Genomic DNA, 20,714 nt, shown 5'->3' on the forward strand with positions numbered 1-20,714 from the left:
CTGTGCTGTATCACTCTGTGCTGTATCACACTGTGCTGTATCACACTGTGCTGTATCACACTGTGCTGTATCACTCTGTGCTGTATCACTCTGTGCTGTATCACACTGTGCTGTATCACACTGTGCTGTATCACACTGTGCTTTATCACTCTGTGCTGTATCATACTGTGCTGTATCACTCTGTGCTGTGTTGTTACTATCGCATACTGTTATCCAGACTCACACACACTGAGACACTGTTTGTAAAGATACTCACTTCTCTGGCTGCTTGTCTCCAATCTCTTTGATTTTGTCCTGGAGAGGAGAGAGAGAAAGAGAATGTGAGAGAGGGAGTGTGGGAGAGAAGAGAGATGAGAGGAGAGAGGAGAGAGCAGAGAGGAAAGTTTACAAATGAGAGGAGTCCGTTCAGCCCATCTTGCTCGTTTGGTTGTCAGATGGCAGTGCTGACAGACAGACACACAGACACACAGACACACAGAGGTTTACACACAGGACAAACAGACACAGGACAGAGACAGAGACACATTAACACACACTGACACATGCACACAGACACTCTCTTACAAAGACACTCTATCACAAAGACACTCAGACACTCTCTTATCCACTCAGACACACTCCCTCAGACACACTCAGACTCACCCACACCAGTCCCTTCACCAGATTGGCTGTTTTGAGCAGCAGGGCTGGCAGGTGGGCGGGGTGCAGGTGTTTGGAGGCGTGGTCTATGCAGAGTGACAGCAGGAAGGCAGGAGCCAGAGCCCCGGCCCCTGAGTCAGGTGACCCGTTCTTCTCAACGATCTCCTGACAGAGAACAAAATCAACAGACAAATTCAACAGAATGAAATCAACAGAATGAAATCCACATACAAAATCAACAGAATGAAATCCACAGACAAAATCAACAGAATGAAATCCACAGACAAAATCAACACAATGAAATCAACAGAATGAAATCCACAGACAAAATCAACAGAATGAAATCAACAGAATGAAATCCACAGACAAAATCAACAGAATGAAATCCACAGACAAAATCAACAGAATGAAATCCACAGACAAAATCAACACAATGAAATCAACAGAATGAAATCCACAGACAAAATCAACACAATGAAATCCACAGACAAAATCAACAGAATGAAATCCACAGACAAAATCAACAGAATGAAATCAACAGAATGAAATCCACAGACAAAATCAACAAAATGAAATCCACAGACAAAATCAACAGAATGAAATCCACAGACAAAATCAACACAATGAAATCCACAGACAAAATCAACAGAATGAAATCCACAGACAAAATCAACACAATGAAATCAACAGAATGAAATCCACAGACAAAATCAACAGAATGAAATCAACAGAATGAAATCCACATACAAAATCAACAGAATGAAATCAACAGAATGAAATCCACAGACAAAATCAACAGAATGAAATCCACAGACGAAATCAACAGAATGAAATCCACAGACAAAATCAACAGAATGAAATCAACAGAATGAAATCAACAGAATGAAATCCACATACAAAATCAACAGAATGAAATCAACAGAATGAAATCCACAGACAAAATCAACAGAATGAAATCCACAGACAAAATCAACAGAATGAAATCCACAGACGAAATCAACAGAATGAAATCCACAGACAAAATCAACAGAATGAAATCCACAGACGAAATCAACAGAATGAAATCCACAGACAAAATCAACAGAATGAAATCAACAGAATGAAATCCACAGACAAAATCAACACAATGGAATCCACAGACAAAATCAACAGAATGAAATCCACAGACAAAATCAACAGAATGAAATCAACACAATGAAATCCACAGACAAAATCAACAGAATGAAATCCACAGACAAAATCAACAGAATGAAATCAACAGAATGAAATCCACAGACAAAATCAACAGAATGAAATCAACAGAATGAAATCCACAGACAAAATCAACACAATGAAATCCACAGACAAAATCAACAGAATGAAATCCACAGACAAAATCAACACAATGAAATCCACAGACAAAATCAACACAATGAAATTGTCAGTCTCTCCTCAGTCTCACACTGATGAACAAGGTTGTATTTTTTCATGGTTATCATGATTTCAGTGAAATCTACCCATTGTGAAATATGTAATTCCCTGGGAAAATTCCCATTTTTGATAGAATAGTGTAAATGCATATGTTTGTATCACTTAAAAATAAGTACAGCAAACGTTTGCCTGATTGACGCACTGCATTTAGGAACCTGGCAGCCGGTTTAGTTTGCTTCCTTCCGTAGACGATTGAACACATTGCATAGAGCAATGAAAAAGACACCAGCAGCATCAAAGATCAGGAATATTTCTGCTAAAGATTGCTCTGTCCATTACAAGAAAGGGACATCTCGCGTGTTCAGACCTGAAGATTACCGGCATGCAGCGCGGGCGTCATTCCAGAAGTGTTGGGTCAACATTCTCTGTCTCAATAAACTGAGAAATAACAGACAGTAATTGGTCCAGTTTACAACGCGATAGCGCGCTGCGCTTTGTCAACATCGTTCTTATTCTTTAAATAAATTATACACAATGTACAAGTATTTTTAAAGCACGGCACTGGTTTATAACAAACTTGAAAATGTTGTTCCACTAAGTCTCATTTTATAGTAATGGCAGCAGTGTGGAGTAGTGGTTCGGGCTCTGGACTCTTGACCGGAGGGCCGTGGGTTCAATCCCAGGTGGGGGACACTGCTGCTGTACCCTTGAGCAAGGTACTTTACCAAGATTGCTCCAGTAAAAACCCAACTGTATAAATGGGGAATTGTATGTAAAAAATAATGTGATATCTTGTAACAATTGTAAGTCACCCTGGATAAGGGCGTCTGCTAAGAAATAAATAATAATAATAATAGTAATGTAATGGACCTCGTTGATCGCTCCGTTAGAACTGTGAATAGACACAGCTGTTTAATTAGTGCAATGCAGTCTGTCGGCAGGTGCTGGCGATTGCAATTTGAATGCCCAGACTTTAAAAAGAGAACCAGCGCTTAACACGGGGCTCCTGGACTGGGGATAGACTGCTCTGAGTGAGCACCGGGATTCTAATAGGCTGTAAGGGGACCGACTTTTATTTTTTATCGTTTTACAGTAGCAGCTAGACTGGGACATTACACTACTCTTATTAACAATCATTGGAAAAGAAAGTAAGGTATTGCGTGGTGTGACAGGGTACCCCTGCCCCTGTGTTTATTTGTGGTGTTTTGGGTTATTATTTACTGTTATTGAAATGTGTTTGTTTTATTGGTATAGTTCAATGTATTTTGGCAGGGGCAGCTAATGATTTACTGACAGATCGACCAGGCATGTGAGAAACCTCGTGCAGAATGTGGCAGAGGGATAAACTAAGTTCATCCCTCGACCACGATATAAAAACCAGCAGGTTTTGCTGACCAGGGTTGGGGTTGTTCAGAGGTGGAATGTAAATGTTGTTGAAGCTGACACCCTGGGATCCTGCAAGAAGCTGCTTGATGGGATTCTGGGATCAATAAGCTACTAACAACCAAACGAGCAAGATGGGCTGAATGGCCTCCTCTCGTTTGGAAACTTTCTTATGTTCTTAAGAGAGTAAAAATTGAAAACAATTGCTACCTGTGCTGGCTTTACACCAGCATGATACGTGTTTAATTACTGTCTGTTTATTTTGGCCACCATGTCGTTTTGTCCCAAATCACAGCACCCTGAGAGACAGTCAAAGCAGAGAAAGTAATTGTTAATGGAACATTTATGTTTAACTCTGCAAATCAAATATTTGTTTGTTTAACTTGATCTCCCTCCGATTTATTTTGTAATATTAATCAAAAGTCACCAACACACTCACTCAGTCAATTAAGTTCACTATTTACATTTCACCAGGTGTTTGGCGAAATTTTTACCATAGATGCCTTTTGATTGCTTTTATTTAAGACTGCACCTCAACTCTCACTTTGGGTACATTAATTTAATGGACCTTTACAGTTTCCATAATTTTGTATATTTCAAAGCGATTTTAAGTATAGCCTGCTTAAATATCACACGTACATGGTGACTATATAAATATATTAAAATAGTTGAAATTGTTGCATACACATGACAGGCACTGACTTGTAGCTTTGGGGATGGGGTAAGTGCTCCTGGTCGTGCATTGTTGACAGCTGTTATGCAGAATGCAGCTTGCAACAATGAGTGTGCACACTTTCCCAGGGCTGTACTGTAGCACACCACCAGATCTATCTGAAGCAGCTTTTTAACACTCCCAAATGTCCGCTCAATATTGTACCGAATATCTGCAAGAATTAATCTAGATGAGAAGTGTTGAATTTAAATCAAGGGAAGTGATGTTAAAACTTTACAATGCATTAGTAAGACCAGATGAAGTGTTAAAGGGACTAGGAGCTCTTAAAATAAACAAATCCCCTGGGCCGGATGAGATCCTCCCAATAGTACTCAAAGAAATGAAAGAAGTTATTTACAAGCCGCTAACCAAGATCATGCAACAGTCTCTTGACACAGGGGTTGTACCGACAGACTGGAAAATTGCAAACGTAATACCGATCCACAAAAAGGGAGACAAAACCGAACCAGGTAACTACAGACCAATAAGCCTGACTTCTATTATATGTAAACTTATGGAAACTATAATAAGATCCAAAATTGAAAATTACCTATATGGTAACAATATCCTGGGAGACAGTCAGCATGGTTTTAGGAAAGGGAGATCGTGTCTAACTAACCTGCTTGATTTTTTTGAGGATGCAACATCGACAATGGATAATTGCAAAGCATACGACATGGTTTATTTAGATTTCCAGAAAGCTTTTGACAAAGTCCCGCGTAAAAGATTAATTCTCAAACTGAACGCAGTAGGGATTCAAGGAAATGCATGCACATGGATTAGGGAGTGGATAACATGTAGAAAACAGAAAGTACTGATTAGAGGAGAAACCTCAAAATGGAGCGAGGTAACCAGTGGTGTACCACAGGGATCAGTATTAGGTCCTCTGCTATTCCTAATCTACATTAATGATTTAGATTCTGGTATAGTAAGCAAACTTGTTAAATTAGCAGAGGACACAAAAATAGGAGGAGTGGCAAACACTGCTGCAGCAGCAAAGGTCATTCAAAATGATCTAGACAGCATTCAGAACTGGGCAGACACATGGCAAATGAAATTTAATGGAGAAAAGTGTAAAGTATTGCATGCAGGCAATAAAAATGTGCATTATAAATATCATATGGGAGATACTGAAATTGAAGAAGGGAACTATGAAAAAGACCTAGGAGTTTATGTTGACTCAGAAATGTCTTCATCTAGACAATGTGGGGAGGCTATAAAAAAGGCCAACAAGATGCTGGGATATATTGAGAACATAAGAACATAAGAAAGTTTCCAAACGAGAGGAGGCCATTCAGCCCATCTTGCTCGTTTGGTTGTTAGTAGCTTATTGATCCCAGAATCTCATCAAGCAGCTTCTTGAAGGATCCCAGGGTGTCGGCTTCAACAACATTACTGGGGAGTTGGTTCCAGACCCTTACAATTCTCTGTGTAAAAAAGTGCCTCCTATTTTCTGTTCTGAATTCTGCATGAAATGTGATCCGATGGTGGATAAAACAGAGGAAATTAGGCGAATATTTTTTAACGGATTAACCTGTGGAAAAATTCAACTCATTTTACCGTTTCCACCGAAAATAAAACCCCTTTCAAAATTTGGGTCCATAATGTCATAATGTGGGGGGGGGGGGGGGGGGGAGCAGCTGCCCCTCCCCTTATAGCAAATGCCGCCCCTGGCATGCAGCTACCACCATCAACAATAAATCACGACCCGTAAATCAAGGTCAGTACATTAGGATGCTGTCCCTCTTTCTTAATGATAAGATCCGGTACCTTTGTGTTAACAAATGAACCCCTGGATATTTCTTTAAAAGGGGCAGAGAGACGGACACACAGATACAGAGAACCAGACAGGCACACAGACAGACAGAGAGGCAGACAGACAAGCAGACACGCACAGACACACACACACACACAATCAATCAATCATTATTTGATATAGTGCCCTTCACAATGACTTGTTGCAAGGAGCTTCACTGGTACAACATAACATTAATCATTGATACTATTCCAGCAATAGCAAACATGAAAACATTTAATTCAAAAATCAATTAGAATGGAATACAAGGTAAAAACATTACTTAATATTAAGATGTGAACGATAGATTATAAAAGTGTGTCTTCAGTCGTGTTTTAAACACTGCAACAGTTGGTGCCTCCCTTACAGAAACCTCGTTTCCATAATTCGGCAGCCCTAAAGCCAGATGCTCTACTGCCCGTGTTCTTTTTTGAAACCTCAGGGACAGGAAGCAATCCTGCGTCCTGGGATCGCAGTGGACGTCTAGGTATACATGGGATTAAAATATCATTTAAATATGAAGGAGCCAAACCATTTAATGCTTTGTAAGTAATAAGCATGATCTTAAAATCGACCCTAAACCTTACAGGAAGCCAATGTACGGCTGCCAATACCGGCGTCATGTGATCAAGTCTTCTACTTCTTGTTCAAACCCTGGCAGCAGTGTTTTGCACAATCTGCAGTCGGGATAACACAGATCTGGGAATACCAGATAACAGAGCATTGCAATAATCCAGTAATCCAGATTTCTCAATTCAGACCTTAAATGGGAGGCTGCAAAACATCTGAATTTGTATTGATTAATTGATTTTTTGATCCCAACAGCATTACCTGTTTTATCAGAGTTTAACAATAAATTGATTTTTGACATCCATTGCTTAATGTTGTCCAGACAGATGGTAAGGATATTTGTGATTGTCTCACTCACACACACTCACACACACACTCTCACACACGTACACAGACAGACACACAGACACTCACACATACACACAGTGCAGTTTTACCCTGAGTAGCTGTTCCTCGTGTGCTATGCTGTATCTCAGCACTGGCTGTGTGGAGCTCAGGTACTCCCTCAAGCGAGCCTGCCTCTCTGCCTGCGATCGCCCGCACGCCTGGCAGCACAGCGCCCCCACGAGGCTGGGAGGAGACCGCGTGGGGGAGCGGAGCGGGGAGAGGAGGGCAGGGAGGAGGGGGGCGGAGACACAGCGCGGGTCTTTATACAGGAACAGGAAGTGCTGGCCCAGCCCCAGCACATCCCCCGGCCTCAGCTTCACCTCCCTCACTAGCTCCGCCCCATTGTGAGTCACGACCCCGCCCCTGAAGGGACGGACCAATGCTGCTGAAGGGGCGTGGCCTGAAAGACAGAAAGAGAGAACAAGTGCATAGTAAAAGTTTCCCACAGTAAAAGCACAGCAAAGTGTAGTAAAGCACAGTGAAAGCATGGCAAAGCTTAGGGAAGCATTGTAAAGCACAGATAGGTATGTTAAAGCATAGGGAAGCATTGTAAAGCACAGAGAGGTGTGGTAAAGCATAGGGAAGCATTGTAAAGCACAGAGAGGTCTGGTACAGCATAGGGAAGCATTGTAAAGCACAGAGAGGTATGGTACAGCATAGGGAACATTGTAAAGCACAGAGAGGTATGGTAAAGCATAGGGAAGCATTGTAAAGCACAGAGAGGTGTGGTAAAGCATAGGGAAGCATTGTAAAGCACAGAGAGGTGTGGTAAAGCATAGGGAAGCATTGTAAAGCACAGAGAGGTCTGGTAAAGCATAGGGAAGCATTGTAAAGCACAGAGAGGTCTGGTAAAGCATAGGGAAGCATTGTAAAGCACAGAGAGGTGTGGTAAAGCATAGGGAAGCATTGTAAAGCACAGAGAGGTATGGTAAAGCATATTAAAAAAGAGGATAAACTAACCCTTATAAATGTTTCCCATAGTAAAAGCACACACATACAGACAGAAAAATAGACACACACACAAAAACTCACACACACACACACAGACTCTCTGGAATTTCCCTTCCGGTACCTGTCTCTGCAGAGGGGGCGTGTCCTCGGAGGGCGGAGTCCCTGCGGACCAATAGGTGCCTGGGAAGGATATCAGGGGCTGAGAGGAAGGTGTCGACCCTCAGCTTGTCCCTCCTTTTCCCCTCCCTCTCTCTCTCGCTCCCCCTCTCCTTCTCCCTCTCCGCTGGGGTTAGAGTGCGCCCAAAAATGTGAGTGTGTCCCGCCATCACGTAGAGAACAAAGTCCTGAGAGAAACAGGTGGAGACAGGGCCTTACTGCTGTTATACAGACTAGACAGGGCCTTACTGCTGTTATACAGACTAGACAGGGCCTTACTGATGTTGTACAGACTAGACAGGGCCTTACCGCTGTTATACAGACTAGACAGGGCCTTACTGCTGTTATACAGACTAGACAGGACCTTACCGCTGTTATACAGACTAGACAGGGCCTTACTGATGTTGTACAGACTAGACAGGGCCTTACCGCTGTTATACAGACTAGACAGGGCCTTACTGCTGTTATACAGACTAGACAGGACCTTACCGCTGTTATACAGACTAGACAGGGCCTTACTGATGTTGTACAGACTAGACAGGACCTTACTGCTGTTATACAGACTAGACAGGGCCTTACTGATGTTATACAGACTAGACAGGACCTTACTGCTGTTATACAGACTAGACAGGGCCTTACTGATGTTATACAGACTAGACAGGACTTTATTGCTGTTATACAGACTAGACAGGGCCTTACTGCTGTTATACAGACGAGACAGGGCCTTACTGCTGTTATACAGACTAGACAGGGCCTTACTGCTGTTATACAGACTAGACAGGACCTTACCGCTGTTATACAGACTAGACAGGGCCTTACTGATGTTATACAGACTAGACAGGACCTTACTGCTGTTATACAGACTAGACAGGGCCTTACTGATGTTATACAGACTAGACAGGACTTTATTGCTGTTATACAGACTAGACAGGGCCTTACTGATGTTATACAGACTAGACAGGACTTTATTGCTGTTATACAGACTAGACAGGGCCTTACTGCTGTTATACAGATGAGACAGGGCCTTACTGCTGTTATACAGACTAGACAGGGCCTTACTGCTGTTATACAGACTAGACAGGACCTTACTGATGTTGTACAGACTAGACAGGACCTTACTGCTGTTATACAGACTAGACAGGGCCTTACTGATGTTATACAGACTAGACAGGACCTTACTGCTGTTATACAGACTAGACAGGGCCTTACTGATGTTATACAGACTAGACAGGACTTTATTGCTGTTATACAGACTAGACAGGGCCTTACTGCTGTTATACAGACTAGACAGGACTTTATTGCTGTTATACAGACTAGACAGGGCCTTACTGCTGTTATACAGACGAGACAGGGCCTTACTGCTGTTATACAGACTAGACAGGGCCTTACTGATGTTATACAGACTAGACAGGACCTTACTGCTGTTATACAGACTAGACAGGGCCTTACTGATGTTATACAGACTAGACAGGACTTTATTGCTGTTATACAGACTAGACAGGGCCTTACTGATGTTATACAGACTAGACAGGACTTTATTGCTGTTATACAGACTAGACAGGGCCTTACTGCTGTTATACAGATGAGACAGGGCCTTACTGCTGTTATACAGACTAGACAGGGCCTTACTGCTGTTATACAGACTAGACAGGACCTTACCGCTGTTATACAGACTAGACAGGGCCTTACTGATGTTGTACAGACTAGACAGGACCTTACTGCTGTTATAGAGACTAGACAGGGCCTTACTGATGTTATACAGACTAGACAGGACTTTATTGCTGTTATACAGACTAGACAGGGCCTTACTGCTGTTACACAGACTAGACAGGGCCTTACTGCTGTTATACAGACTAGACAGGGCCTTACTGATGTTATACAGACTAGACAGGACCTTACTGCTGTTATACAGACTAGACAGGGCCTTATTGATGTTGTACAGACTAGACAGGACCTTACTGCTGTTATACAGACTAGACAGGACCTTACTGATGTTATACAGACTAGACAGGACTTTATTGCTGTTATACAGACTAGACAGGGCCTTACTGCTGTTACACAGACTAGACAGGGCCTTACTGCTGTTATAGAGACTAGACATATTTTATTATATATATTATAAATAACATTATATATATATATATATATATAAGAAAATAAATGGATAAATAGACTAGATACCATGATGCCTAAAGGTTAAAATAGAAAGGAACAGTAGATTGTTCCATCATTAGCTACATAGTGAATGACATCACAAAGACATTAGATTGAAAGAGAAATAAATGTGTGGTTACCATGGCATCTAAAAGCCTATAAATACCTCCAATGTTTGTTTTCAAACACACTTTCCCTTGACAAGGGTATGTGAAACTGAAACGTTGGGAAGTTGGCTCTTTGAGCAAAAACTAATATATATAAGACAAAAAGCCATTTTATAAAAGTGCATTTTTAGTCTTGACTTGAAAACTGTAACGGTCCCAGCTTCCCTGACAAACAAAGGCAGAGCATTCCAGAATTTAGGAGCTCTACTGTGTTGCTTTTGTTGACCCTCGGAATAACCAGCAGCCCCGCATCCTGTGATCTCAGAGTGTGGTTTGAAAGATACAGGGTCAGTAACTCCTGCAAATAACTAGGTGCTAATTCATTCTTGACCTTGTAAGTTAACAGCAAACTCTTAAAATCAATTCTATACTGCACAGGGAGCCAGTGTAAAGAGGCCAAAACGGGTAATATGTTCACTTTTCCTGGTTTTAGTTAGAATTCTAGCAGCGGTATTCTGAACAAGCTGCAAGCGGGATACCACACGTTTTGGGATACCGGAGAAAAGTGCATTACAATAATCGATTCTAGATGAAACAAAGGCTTGCATTAGTCTCTCGGCATCAGATACTGAAATAATAGGTCTAAGTTTAGCTATATTTCTCAAATGATAAAATGATACTTTTTGTAATTTTCCAAATATGATTCTCAAATGATAGATCAGGATCAAAGATGACCCCCAAATTTCTCATGTCTAGTTTTAGTTCCAATGAGGCACTGCTAAGGTCTAGCTTATGTAAATGGATATTCTTTAGTTGATGCTGTGAGCCCACAAGCATGACCTCTGTTTTGTCAGAATTCAACATGAAGAAGCTCTGTGACATCCAACACTAGCAAGGCAAGCAGCTAATAGCACCCCAGTAGAAGGATTGCCTGGATCCAAAGACAGACGAAATACAGACTAGACAGGGCCTTACAGCTGTTATAGAGACTAGACAGGGCCTTATGGCTGTTATAGAGACTAGACAGGGCCTTACGACTGTTATAGAGACTAGACAGGGCCTTATGGCTGTTATACAGACTAGACAGGGCTTTACAGCTGTTATAGAGACTAGACAGGGCCTTACGACTGTTATAGAGACTAGACAGGGCATTTCTGCTGTTACAGAGACTAGACAGAGACTAGACTGCTGTTACAAAAGGGAAGAAGGAGAAAGAGAGAAGAGAGAGGATCATGGAAAGAGACACACAGTGAGATACAGAGATGCAGAGAGGTGCATAGACATAGAGGGAGATAATGTAAAGGTGAGACACAGAGATGCACAGAGACGCATAGAGACACACACAGACACAGAGAGACACACAGACAGAGAGAGACACATAGACAGACAGAGAGAGACACAGAGACAGACACAGAGAGACAGACACAGAGATTCCCCTCCCCGTCTCCTCTCACCTTTTTCTGAGTGTAGCCCTGCAGTAGCAGGAAGTAGGGCCGGTCTGTAGGGGGCAGTATAAGGCTCTGAGACAATTTCTCCAGATCACTGCAGCCGCTTCCCCTCTCCCCTTCCCCCCCTGCTCCTCCTCCTCTCCCCTCTCCATCCCTCGCTTCCTCTCCTCCCACCTCCTTTGATCCAGCTGTCAACAAGTCAGACTGAGGACAGAAATAAACAAAAATAAAGAGTGTGAGAACCAGTGTGTGTGTCTCTCTGTGTGTGTGTGTGTCTCTGTGTGTGTGTGTGTGTGTGTGTGTGTGTCTGTGTGTGTGTGTGTGTGTGTGTGTGTCTCTGTGTGTGTCTCTGTGTGTGTGTGTGTCTCTGTGTGTGTGTGTCTGTGTGTCTCTGTGTGTGTGTGTGTGTGTGTGTCTCTGTGTGTGTGTGTGTCTCTGTGTGTGTGTGTGTGTGTCTCTGTGTGTGTGTGTGTGTGTGTGTCTGTGTGTGTGTGTGTGTGTGTGTGTGTGTGTGTGTGTGTGTGTGTCTGTGTGTGTGTGTGTGTGTCTCTGTGTGTGTGTGTCTGTGTGTGTCTCTGTGTGTGTGTGTGTGTCTGTGTGTGTGTGTCTCTGTGTGTGTGTGTGTCTGTGTGTGTGTGTGTCTCTGTGTGTGTGTGTCTCTGTGTGTGTGTGTGTGTGTGTCTCTGTGTGTGTGTCTCTGTGTGTGTGTGTGTGTCAGTGTGCGTCTGTGTGTCTGTCAGTCTGTGTGTCTGTGTCAGTGTCTGTCTGTGTGTCAGTGTGTCTGTCTGTGTATGTGTCTGTCTGTCTGTGTATCTCAGTGTGTGCGTCTGAGTGTGTGTATGTGTGTGTGTGTCTGTCAGTCATTCTGTGTGTATCTCAGTTTGTCTCTGTGTGTCTGTGTGTATCTGTGTAGGTTTGTGTCTGTGTGTATGTGTATCTGTGAGTCAGTGTGTGTGTGCGCCTGTATGTCTGTGTGTATCTCAGTGTATCTCAGTATACCTCAGTGCATGTCTCAGTGTGTCTGTCTCAGTGTGTGTATGTCAATGTGTGTGTGTGTGTCTCAGTGTATGTCTCAGTGTGTCTGTCTCAGTGTGTGTATGTCAGTGTGTGTGTGTGTGTGTCTCAGTGTATGTCTCAGTGTGTCTGTCTCAGTGTGTCTGTCTCAGTGTGTGTGTGTGTGTGTCTCAGTGTATGTCTCAGTGTGTCTGTCTGAGTGTGTCTGGCAGAGTGTGTGTATGTCAGTGTGTGTGTGTGTCTCAGTGTGTGCGTGTGGGTCTCAGTGTGTACGTGTGTCTCAGTGTGTACGTGTGTCTCAGTGTGTATGTGTGTCTCAGTGGGTGTATCTCAGTGTGTGTGTGTCTCAGTGGGTGTCAGTGTTTGTGGGTCTCAGTGTGTGTGTGTGTGTCAGTGTGTGTGTGTGTCTCAGTGTGTGTCAGTGTGTTTGTGTGTCTCAGTGTGTGTGTCTCAGTGTGTGTCAGTGTGTTTGTGTGTCTCAGTGTATGTGTGTGTCTCAGTGTGTTTGTGTGTCTCAGTGTGTATGTGTGTCTCAGTGTGTGTGTGTCTCAGTGTGTGTGTGTGTGTCAGTGTGTGTGTGTGTGTTTTTCTTTCTGTGTGTCTCAGTGTATGTCTCATATAAACTAACTGGAGTGTCTGCCAGGCCCTCCCCCTCATCCAGCAGCATGCTCTTCACGTGTTTGCGCTCCTCGCTCTGGGTGCCATGGCGACGGCGCACGCTCAGGTGCATGTCGCTGATGCTGCGCCGGAGCTCCGCCCCCTTCTCGTCCTGACCACGACCACTGTCTTCGACCCCGCCCCCGGACGCCATGCGAGAGCGGATTGGACGGAGCCTGCGGGTCACAAGACCTGGGGGGAGGTGGTGGGGGGGGGGGGGGGGGGTTATAAAATTATAGAATGTAATTAAATATACTGCACAGTCTCTCCCTCTTTACTCCGGTAAATATCCCAATATATCTCAGCATCTTTCAAAATATACTGCAGTATATTACTTCATGATTACAGAATTTATGTATCTGAATGTTTAAAATGTATCTCCTCTCTCCTCTCTTACTGGCAGTACTCTCCTCCTCCTCTCCTCTCCCTCTCCTCTCTCCCCTCCCCCTCTCTCTTACCTGCAGTGTTCTCCTCCTCCTCTCCCTCTCCTCTCTCCCCTCCCCCTCTCTCTTACCTGCAGTGTTCTCCTCCTCCTCTCCCTCTCCTCTCTCCCCTCCCCCTCTCTCTTACCTGCAGTGTTCTCCTCCTCCTCTCCCTCTCCTCTCTCCCCTCCCCCTCTCTCTTACCTGCAGTGTTCTCCTCCTCTCCCTCTCCTCTCTCCCCTCCCCCTCTCTCTTACCTGCAGTGTTCTCCTCCTCCTCTCCTCTCTCCCCTCCCCCTCTCTCTTACCTGCAGTGTTCTCCTCCTCCTCTCCCTCTCCTCTCTCCCCTCCCCCTCTCTCTTACCTGCAGTGTTCTCCTCTCCCTCTCCTCTCTCCCCTCCCCCTCTCTCTTACCTGCAGTGTTCTCCTCCTCCTCCTCCTCTCCTCTCTCCCCTCCCCCTCTTACCTGCAGTGTTCTCCTCCTCCTCTCCCTCTCCTCTCTTCCTCTCCCCTCCCCCTCTCTCTTACCTGCAGTCTTCTCCTCCTCCTCCTCTCCCTCTCCTCTCTCCCCTCCCCCTCTCTCTTACCTGCAGTGTTCTCCTCCTCCTCCTCTCCTCTCTCCCCTCCCCCTCTCTCTTACCTGCAGTGTTCTCCTCCTCTCCTCTCCTCTCTCCCCTCCCCCTCTCTCTTACCTGCAGTGTTCTCCTCCTCCTCTCCTCTCCTCTCTCCCCTCCCCCTCTCTCTTACCTGCAGTGTTCTCCTCCTCCTCTCCTCTCCTCTCTCTCCTCCCCCTCTCTCTTACCTGCAGTGTTCTCCTCCTCCTCCTCCTCTCCTCTCTCCCCTCCCCCTCTTACCTGCAGTGTTCTCCTCCTCCTCTCCCTCTCCTCTCTTCCTCTCCCCTCCCCCTCTCTCTTACCTGCAGTCTTCTCCTCCTCCTCCTCTCCCTCTCCTCTCTCCCCTCCCCCTCTCTCTTACCTGCAGTGTTCTCCTCCTCCTCTCCCTCTCCTCTCTCCCCTCCCCCTCTCTCTTACCTGCAGTGTTCTCCTCCTCCTCTCCCTCTCCTCTCTCCCCTCCCCCTCTCTCTTACCTGCAGTGTTCTCCTCCTCCTCTCCTCTCCTCTTCCTCTCCTCCTCTCTCTCGCACTCGTCTCTCCTCCTGATTTCGAAGCGTCTCTCAAAACCTTCCTTCGGTCTCCACATCTCCATGAGCAGCAGAGGGCGCTCCGAGCTGGCCACGCCCCTCCGACACTCCGCCGTCCAGCCAGCCCCGCCCCCCAACTCCGCCCCCAGCCCCTCCGACAGGGGGCGCCCGATGACATCACACAACACAAAGTCACTCGCTAACAACACACATTTCTCCTCTCCTCCTCCCCTCTCTCCTCTCTCATCCCCCTCTCCTCTCCTCCTCAGCACGTGTCCGTAACGGTTTATAAAATCTGCCACGATCTCTCCGGCTGTGGAGCTCTTGGTCGCCAGAACGCTTTTATAGTTCGCCCCCATCGACAGGGCGTCTCCGTAAATCTTTATCAGTCCCGGGGGGCTGCTGCACCCCCCCGCTCCGCCCCCTCCCCAGCCTCGGCCCCCCCGCTCCCGGTCACTATGGGAACGCCCCCTCAGAAACAGCTGGGACAGGCGCTTGTGTCTTGGCTGAGGGGGCTGGGCTGAGTTCTTGGGTCGGAGGAAGGAGGGGGGTGAGGAGAGGGAGGAGGGGGAGGGGGGAAGGGAGGGAGTGGAGCTGGAGAGGGAGAGGGAGAGGGGGAGGGGGCGAGGAGGGGAGGGGGCACTGGACTGGGAGCCCGGCTGCTCGTGGTACTGGGAGCTAGACTGGGAGGAGTGGAAAGTGCCACTAATCCCAGTGCTGGGGAGATCTTGACAGGAGATGACATCAGAGCTAGAGATGGATCTGAGAGAGGAGAGGAGAGAGAGAGAGGAGAGAGAGGATAAAGGGTTAGGGTTGAGGGTATTGAAATTAATGGTGTGATCCCTCTAATGAATGCAGTGACCCCCTCTCTAATGAATGCTGTGACCCCCCTCTAGTGAATGCTGTGACCCCCCCTCTAGTGAATGCTGTGACCCCCCCTCTAGTGAATGCTGTGACCCCCCTCTAGTGAATGCTGTGACCCCCCTCTAGTGAATGCAGTGACCCCCCCCTCTAGTGAATGCTGTGACCCCCCCTCTAATGAATGCTGTGACCTCCCTCTAGTGAATGCTGTGACCCCCCTCTAGTGAATGCTGTGACCCCCCCCTCTAGTGAATGCTGTGACCTCCCCTCTAGTGAATGCTGTGACCCCCCCCTCTAGTGAATGCTGTGACCCCCCCTCTAGTGAATGCTGTGACCCTCCCTCTAGTGAATGCTGTGACCCCCCTCTAGTGAATGCTGTGACCCCCCCTCTAGTGAATGCAGTGACCCCCCTCTAGTGAATGCAGTGACCCCCCCTCTAGTGAATGCTGTGACCCCCCTCTAGTGAATGCTGTGACCCCCCTCTAGTGAATGCAGTGACCCCCCCCTCTAGTGAATGCTGTGACCCCCCTCTAGTGAATGCTGTGACCTCCCCTCTAGTGAATGCTGTGACCCCCCTCTAGTGAATGCTGTGACCCCCCCTCTAGTGAATGCTGTGACCTCCCCTCTAGTGAATGCTGTGACCTCCCCTCTAGTGAATGCTGTGACCCCCCCTCTAGTGAATGCTGTGACCTCCCCTCTAGTGAATGCTGTGACCCCCCCTCTAGTGAATGCTGTGACCCCCCCCTCTAGTGAATGCTGTGACCTCCCCTCTAGTGAATGCTGTGACCCCCCCCTCTAGTGAATGCTGTGACCCCCCCTCTAGTGAATGCTGTGACCCCCCTCTCTCTCACTCACTTCTCACTCCCTGCGCTCGGCCTCCTCTTGCTGAAGTGTTTCTTGGGGTTGTTAATCCAGAGCCCGACCGGGAAGTGCAGCTTCCGGAACCTGGGAGAGCCGTCTGAGAACATCTGAGACAGAGAGACCAGTGAGACCAGTACTGAGAGACCAGTACTGAGAGACCACTACAGGAAGACCAGTACAGAGACCACTACTGAGAGACCACTACAGGGAGACCGGAGAGACCAGTAGAAACCAGTACAGAGAGACCAGTACAGAAAGACCAGCACACAGAGTATTATTGTATACTGGTCTCACTGGTTTAGTGTACTGGTTTCACTATACTGGTTTCAATTTCCACTGCAGCATGAAATCAGTCTCTGATCAGTCTTTATATTAATACGAGCCAGCGCCATCTAGTGGTCAGACACACTGATTTTTTTTTTAGTTTTGCTGGCACTACACTAGCTGTGCACTAGTGTAAAGATAATATATAAAGATGATCTAGCCTGTGTTACTCATGTCCATGGCAGTGCAGCTAGAACTGAAGAGCAGCTCCTGAACTCACAGTCAAAGCAACACAGACTGAGGAACAAATAACAAAAGCCAGTGTCTGAGTGACTGCAATGATAAGAAGAGCTCGGAATGACTGCAAACGCCATGGGAAGGGTGCGGGACAGTGAACAAATAACTAAGAAGGGTTATTATACTATTTAAATGCACAATGCTTTTTTACAATATAGACTAAAGAAAATAATTCTTAAATATTAATTATCTATATTATTATTATTAGTTTATTTAGCAGACGCCTTTATCCAAGGCGACTTACAGAGCCTAGGGTGTGTGAACTATGCATCAGCTGCAGAGTCACTTACAACTACGCCTCACCCGAAAGACGGAGCACAAGGAGGTTAAGTGACTTGCTCAGGGTCAGTGAGTCAGTGGCTGAGGTGGGATTTGAACCGGGGACCTCCTGGTTATAAGCCCTTTTCTTTAACCACTGGACCACACAGCCTACTAACAAACACTTGATAGGGCTGAATTTAGAAATACTGAAAGAAACGTTAGTCACTGAATTTACGCTGAAGACACTGAGAAAGACTTCTACTGGAAACGTTAGTTTCACAGGATGACACGAGTGGAAGGGCTGTCAGGCGGTAATGCAGGGAGACTCGGAGACAGACGGCAGGTGAAAACGCTACAGCGCGTATTTATTTACAAAACAAACACAAAACCACAACAAAATAAACAGTTTAAAGATCATCAGATCTTGCACACTTTAACAGCAAAAACCCACTACACACAGGATCAGAGATCTACCCTCTCCAGAATCATAACACCAACTAAACCTGTGCTCCCTTATATACACACCTGTGCAGCAATTTACACCCACTTAATCAATTAAACCTGTGTGACTGCACTTAAACAGAAAGGGAACCAATCTACTCGGAGAAAGGATCCTTCAGGAGGTCCAGAAGCATTTAAACTAGAAAGAAAGGGGGGAGAAAACAAAAAAACAGAAGGGAGACCACATCAAAACAAGGGCAACAACTCAGGTAAGACAACTATTAAATGTATATTTATCTTAATGCTAGAAGTCTCAGAAACAAAATGTTAGAACTTGAAGCTACTGCACTAACAAGTAACTACGATGTGATAGGTGTTACAGAAACTTGGTTGTCTGAGAGTGATGGAGACGAATATAATATTAGTGGGTACACACTGTATAGGAAAGACAGGCAGGACAGAAGAGGCGGAGGGGTAGCGCTATACATAAGAAATAGTCTTGAAGCCCAGGTGTTAAATCAGGACAAAGAAAACAATGCAGAATCAATATGGGTCAGAATAATGGATAAAAATTCAAAGGGCATAATAATAGGAGCATGCTATAGACCGCCAAATTCAGACGCTGAGCAAAATAATCTGTTATACAATGACATTCGAAATGCGTGTAGAAAAGGAGAAGCCATACTAATGGGGGATTTCAACTTCCCACGTATACAATGGCAGTGTTTGCTCCAGGACTTATAGACTGAGGGTCAATGTGGCCCCCTCTCAAAATTTTAGGGGGACATTTTCTTCAGTGAGGGGGTCAATATGTTTGATGATTCAGAATCAACCACCATTTCTTATTTTTGTTTGTTTTTAAATATGCCAGCAGAGTTTACTGACCTTTTGTTTCTGAACAAAATATAAAACTGTAAAGCTGTCGATACAACCAAGGTGTCTCTACAATACTCACTGTCACTTTTGGGGGAAATTATTGGGAAACGTGTCACAATGATGCTGGTGTATCAACTGAGTAGAGGATATTCATTGTACTAAATCACATTAGAACAGGGGTTTTCAATCTTTAAGCTGCATATCCTTTTCCAAACAATGTAGTCCACTGAGATAGTCAGTCATAAAATGAAAACAGAAAAAAAAGATCTGTACAATAACAGGATACAACAAAACACACAAGCCTTGGAGTGTGTGATGGATACAATTATAAAAGTTACAGTATTATAAAGGAAATATGGCTAAAAATAGTCCCTCAAACAGGTTTCTAGTTGTTGGAAACATCATAATTCTATTGTAAATATTAATTAATTAAAATCAACAAAGCCTCCGTGCTAGCCTCATATCACTCAGAAATGACATAGGACTATTCCATGATAGCAAATGGCAATCATGTATTTTTATTGATAATAAAATTACAGAAAAGAAGGCAAAGAAGTTCACTACCCACGCATCTCTACAGCTGACCTCATTACCAAAACATATCATTGGCATTTTTAAATTCTTGGTGACTAAAACGTACAGTACTGATGCTAATTAAAAAAAACAATAATAAAACGCTTACCTAGTATGTGATGGATGTCCCTGCTTGTTACCACACAAATCTCTGATGAGGGCAGGGGAATTGGAGAGAGCTTCAGTCGCAAGACATTTTTGGCGTTTTTAATCTATAACGGTATTTCGTCTTGATCGCCCTTTGCTAGTAATGTTCTAGTATTGAACCAACAACCTTATTCACTGGATTGAAAGCTAACAACTCTTAACACCAGACGTAACGCATGGCAATACTTTGGTTTCTGATTGGCCATACATTCTGTATTTTGAAATGTTGTACTTAAGTTACAATAAACTTTAATAGGGTCATTGAAAAAAAATAAATATCGATTTGCAGGTACTAACCCACACAGGAAATAAAATGAGTTAAAGACTAGGCTTTTAGTTTTTTAAAATATGTAATTATTATTATTTAAAACGCACATATTGAATATGTAAATTAGTCGTGTGCGCTGAACGCTCTGTCACAGCACATCAGTCTGGCGTTAGCAACTAAACGTTGATTAAAGGTTTGCAATAGGATTGGCAAGTGGTACTAAATAAAATGCGTTGTCTGCCATTTCAGAATTTTTCTCGCGTACCCCCAGGGGTACGTGTACCCCAGTTTGAAAACTGCTAGAAGAAACCACATTACTAACAGATACAGTTTAATTGTAGTAGTATTTAAATGTCATTGTCCTGACTGGTAAATTCTTACCTTTCAGCTTCCCCTTTTATTTTGACAATTTCCATATAAAAATTGCATTTTTTTGTTTACATTTTTCCATTCTTAGCCCCCAAGTAAATATTGTGGACAGTTTTCAAAACAATTGTTGCTTTTGTTTTTACAACACACGTTAGTGTTGTTGATATGATAGACGCGTATATCTGCTTCAGGTACTGTATTTAATTTTTTTCAAGGTTAAACGATGGCCATTGTTACACAGAACACTAAAAATAAAAGGTCAGATATGCAGTATGTATTTGGTTTTGTGGATTTGCTATATTTTTTAACTTATTGTAATACTGCACATAATGATATGGTTTTGAAAACCGCGACTGCACGTGAACTGTATTACATAATAATTTCCTTTATTCCGATTCCAGTGGTGTTTTCTCAGTGCAAGATATACAGTGCTGTATAAAATCACATACACTGTGTGTGTGTAATATATATATATTAAAAATTTCACATATTTTATAACGTTACCGTAGGCTACTTTTTTTTTTTTAGTCAATAATGCGGTTTTCGTTTCGC

The 20,714-nt window shown here is 44.4% G+C and overlaps 1 protein-coding gene across 3 annotated transcripts in view; it reads right to left on the reverse strand.

Moving 5' to 3' along the window:
- LOC117969739 (ras-interacting protein 1-like) overlaps positions 1-20,714 on the reverse strand; it is a 41,455-nt gene that overhangs the window by 12,627 nt on the left and 8,114 nt on the right. For 2 of the 3 annotated variants that reach the window (XM_059018410.1, XM_059018411.1), the window contains exons 2-9: positions 16,661-16,773; positions 14,892-15,706; positions 13,355-13,575; positions 11,719-11,916; positions 7,969-8,191; positions 6,947-7,296; positions 643-804; positions 257-294 (exon numbers count right to left, since the gene is read on the reverse strand). In XM_059018410.1, the coding sequence (XP_058874393.1) occupies positions 257-294; positions 643-804; positions 6,947-7,296; positions 7,969-8,191; positions 11,719-11,916; positions 13,355-13,575; positions 14,892-15,706; positions 16,661-16,773 (2,120 nt within the window). Of the gene's footprint in view, positions 1-256; positions 295-642; positions 805-6,946; positions 7,297-7,968; positions 8,192-11,718; positions 11,917-13,354; positions 13,576-14,891; positions 15,707-16,660; positions 16,774-19,487; positions 19,507-20,714 lie in introns of those variants that run through there. The other variant, XM_059018412.1, reaches the window with a different exon arrangement.

This window comes from Acipenser ruthenus, chromosome 59, assembly GCF_902713425.1.
Source record: "Acipenser ruthenus chromosome 59, fAciRut3.2 maternal haplotype, whole genome shotgun sequence".
In the NCBI taxonomy this organism is placed as follows: Eukaryota; Metazoa; Chordata; class Actinopteri; order Acipenseriformes; family Acipenseridae; genus Acipenser; species Acipenser ruthenus.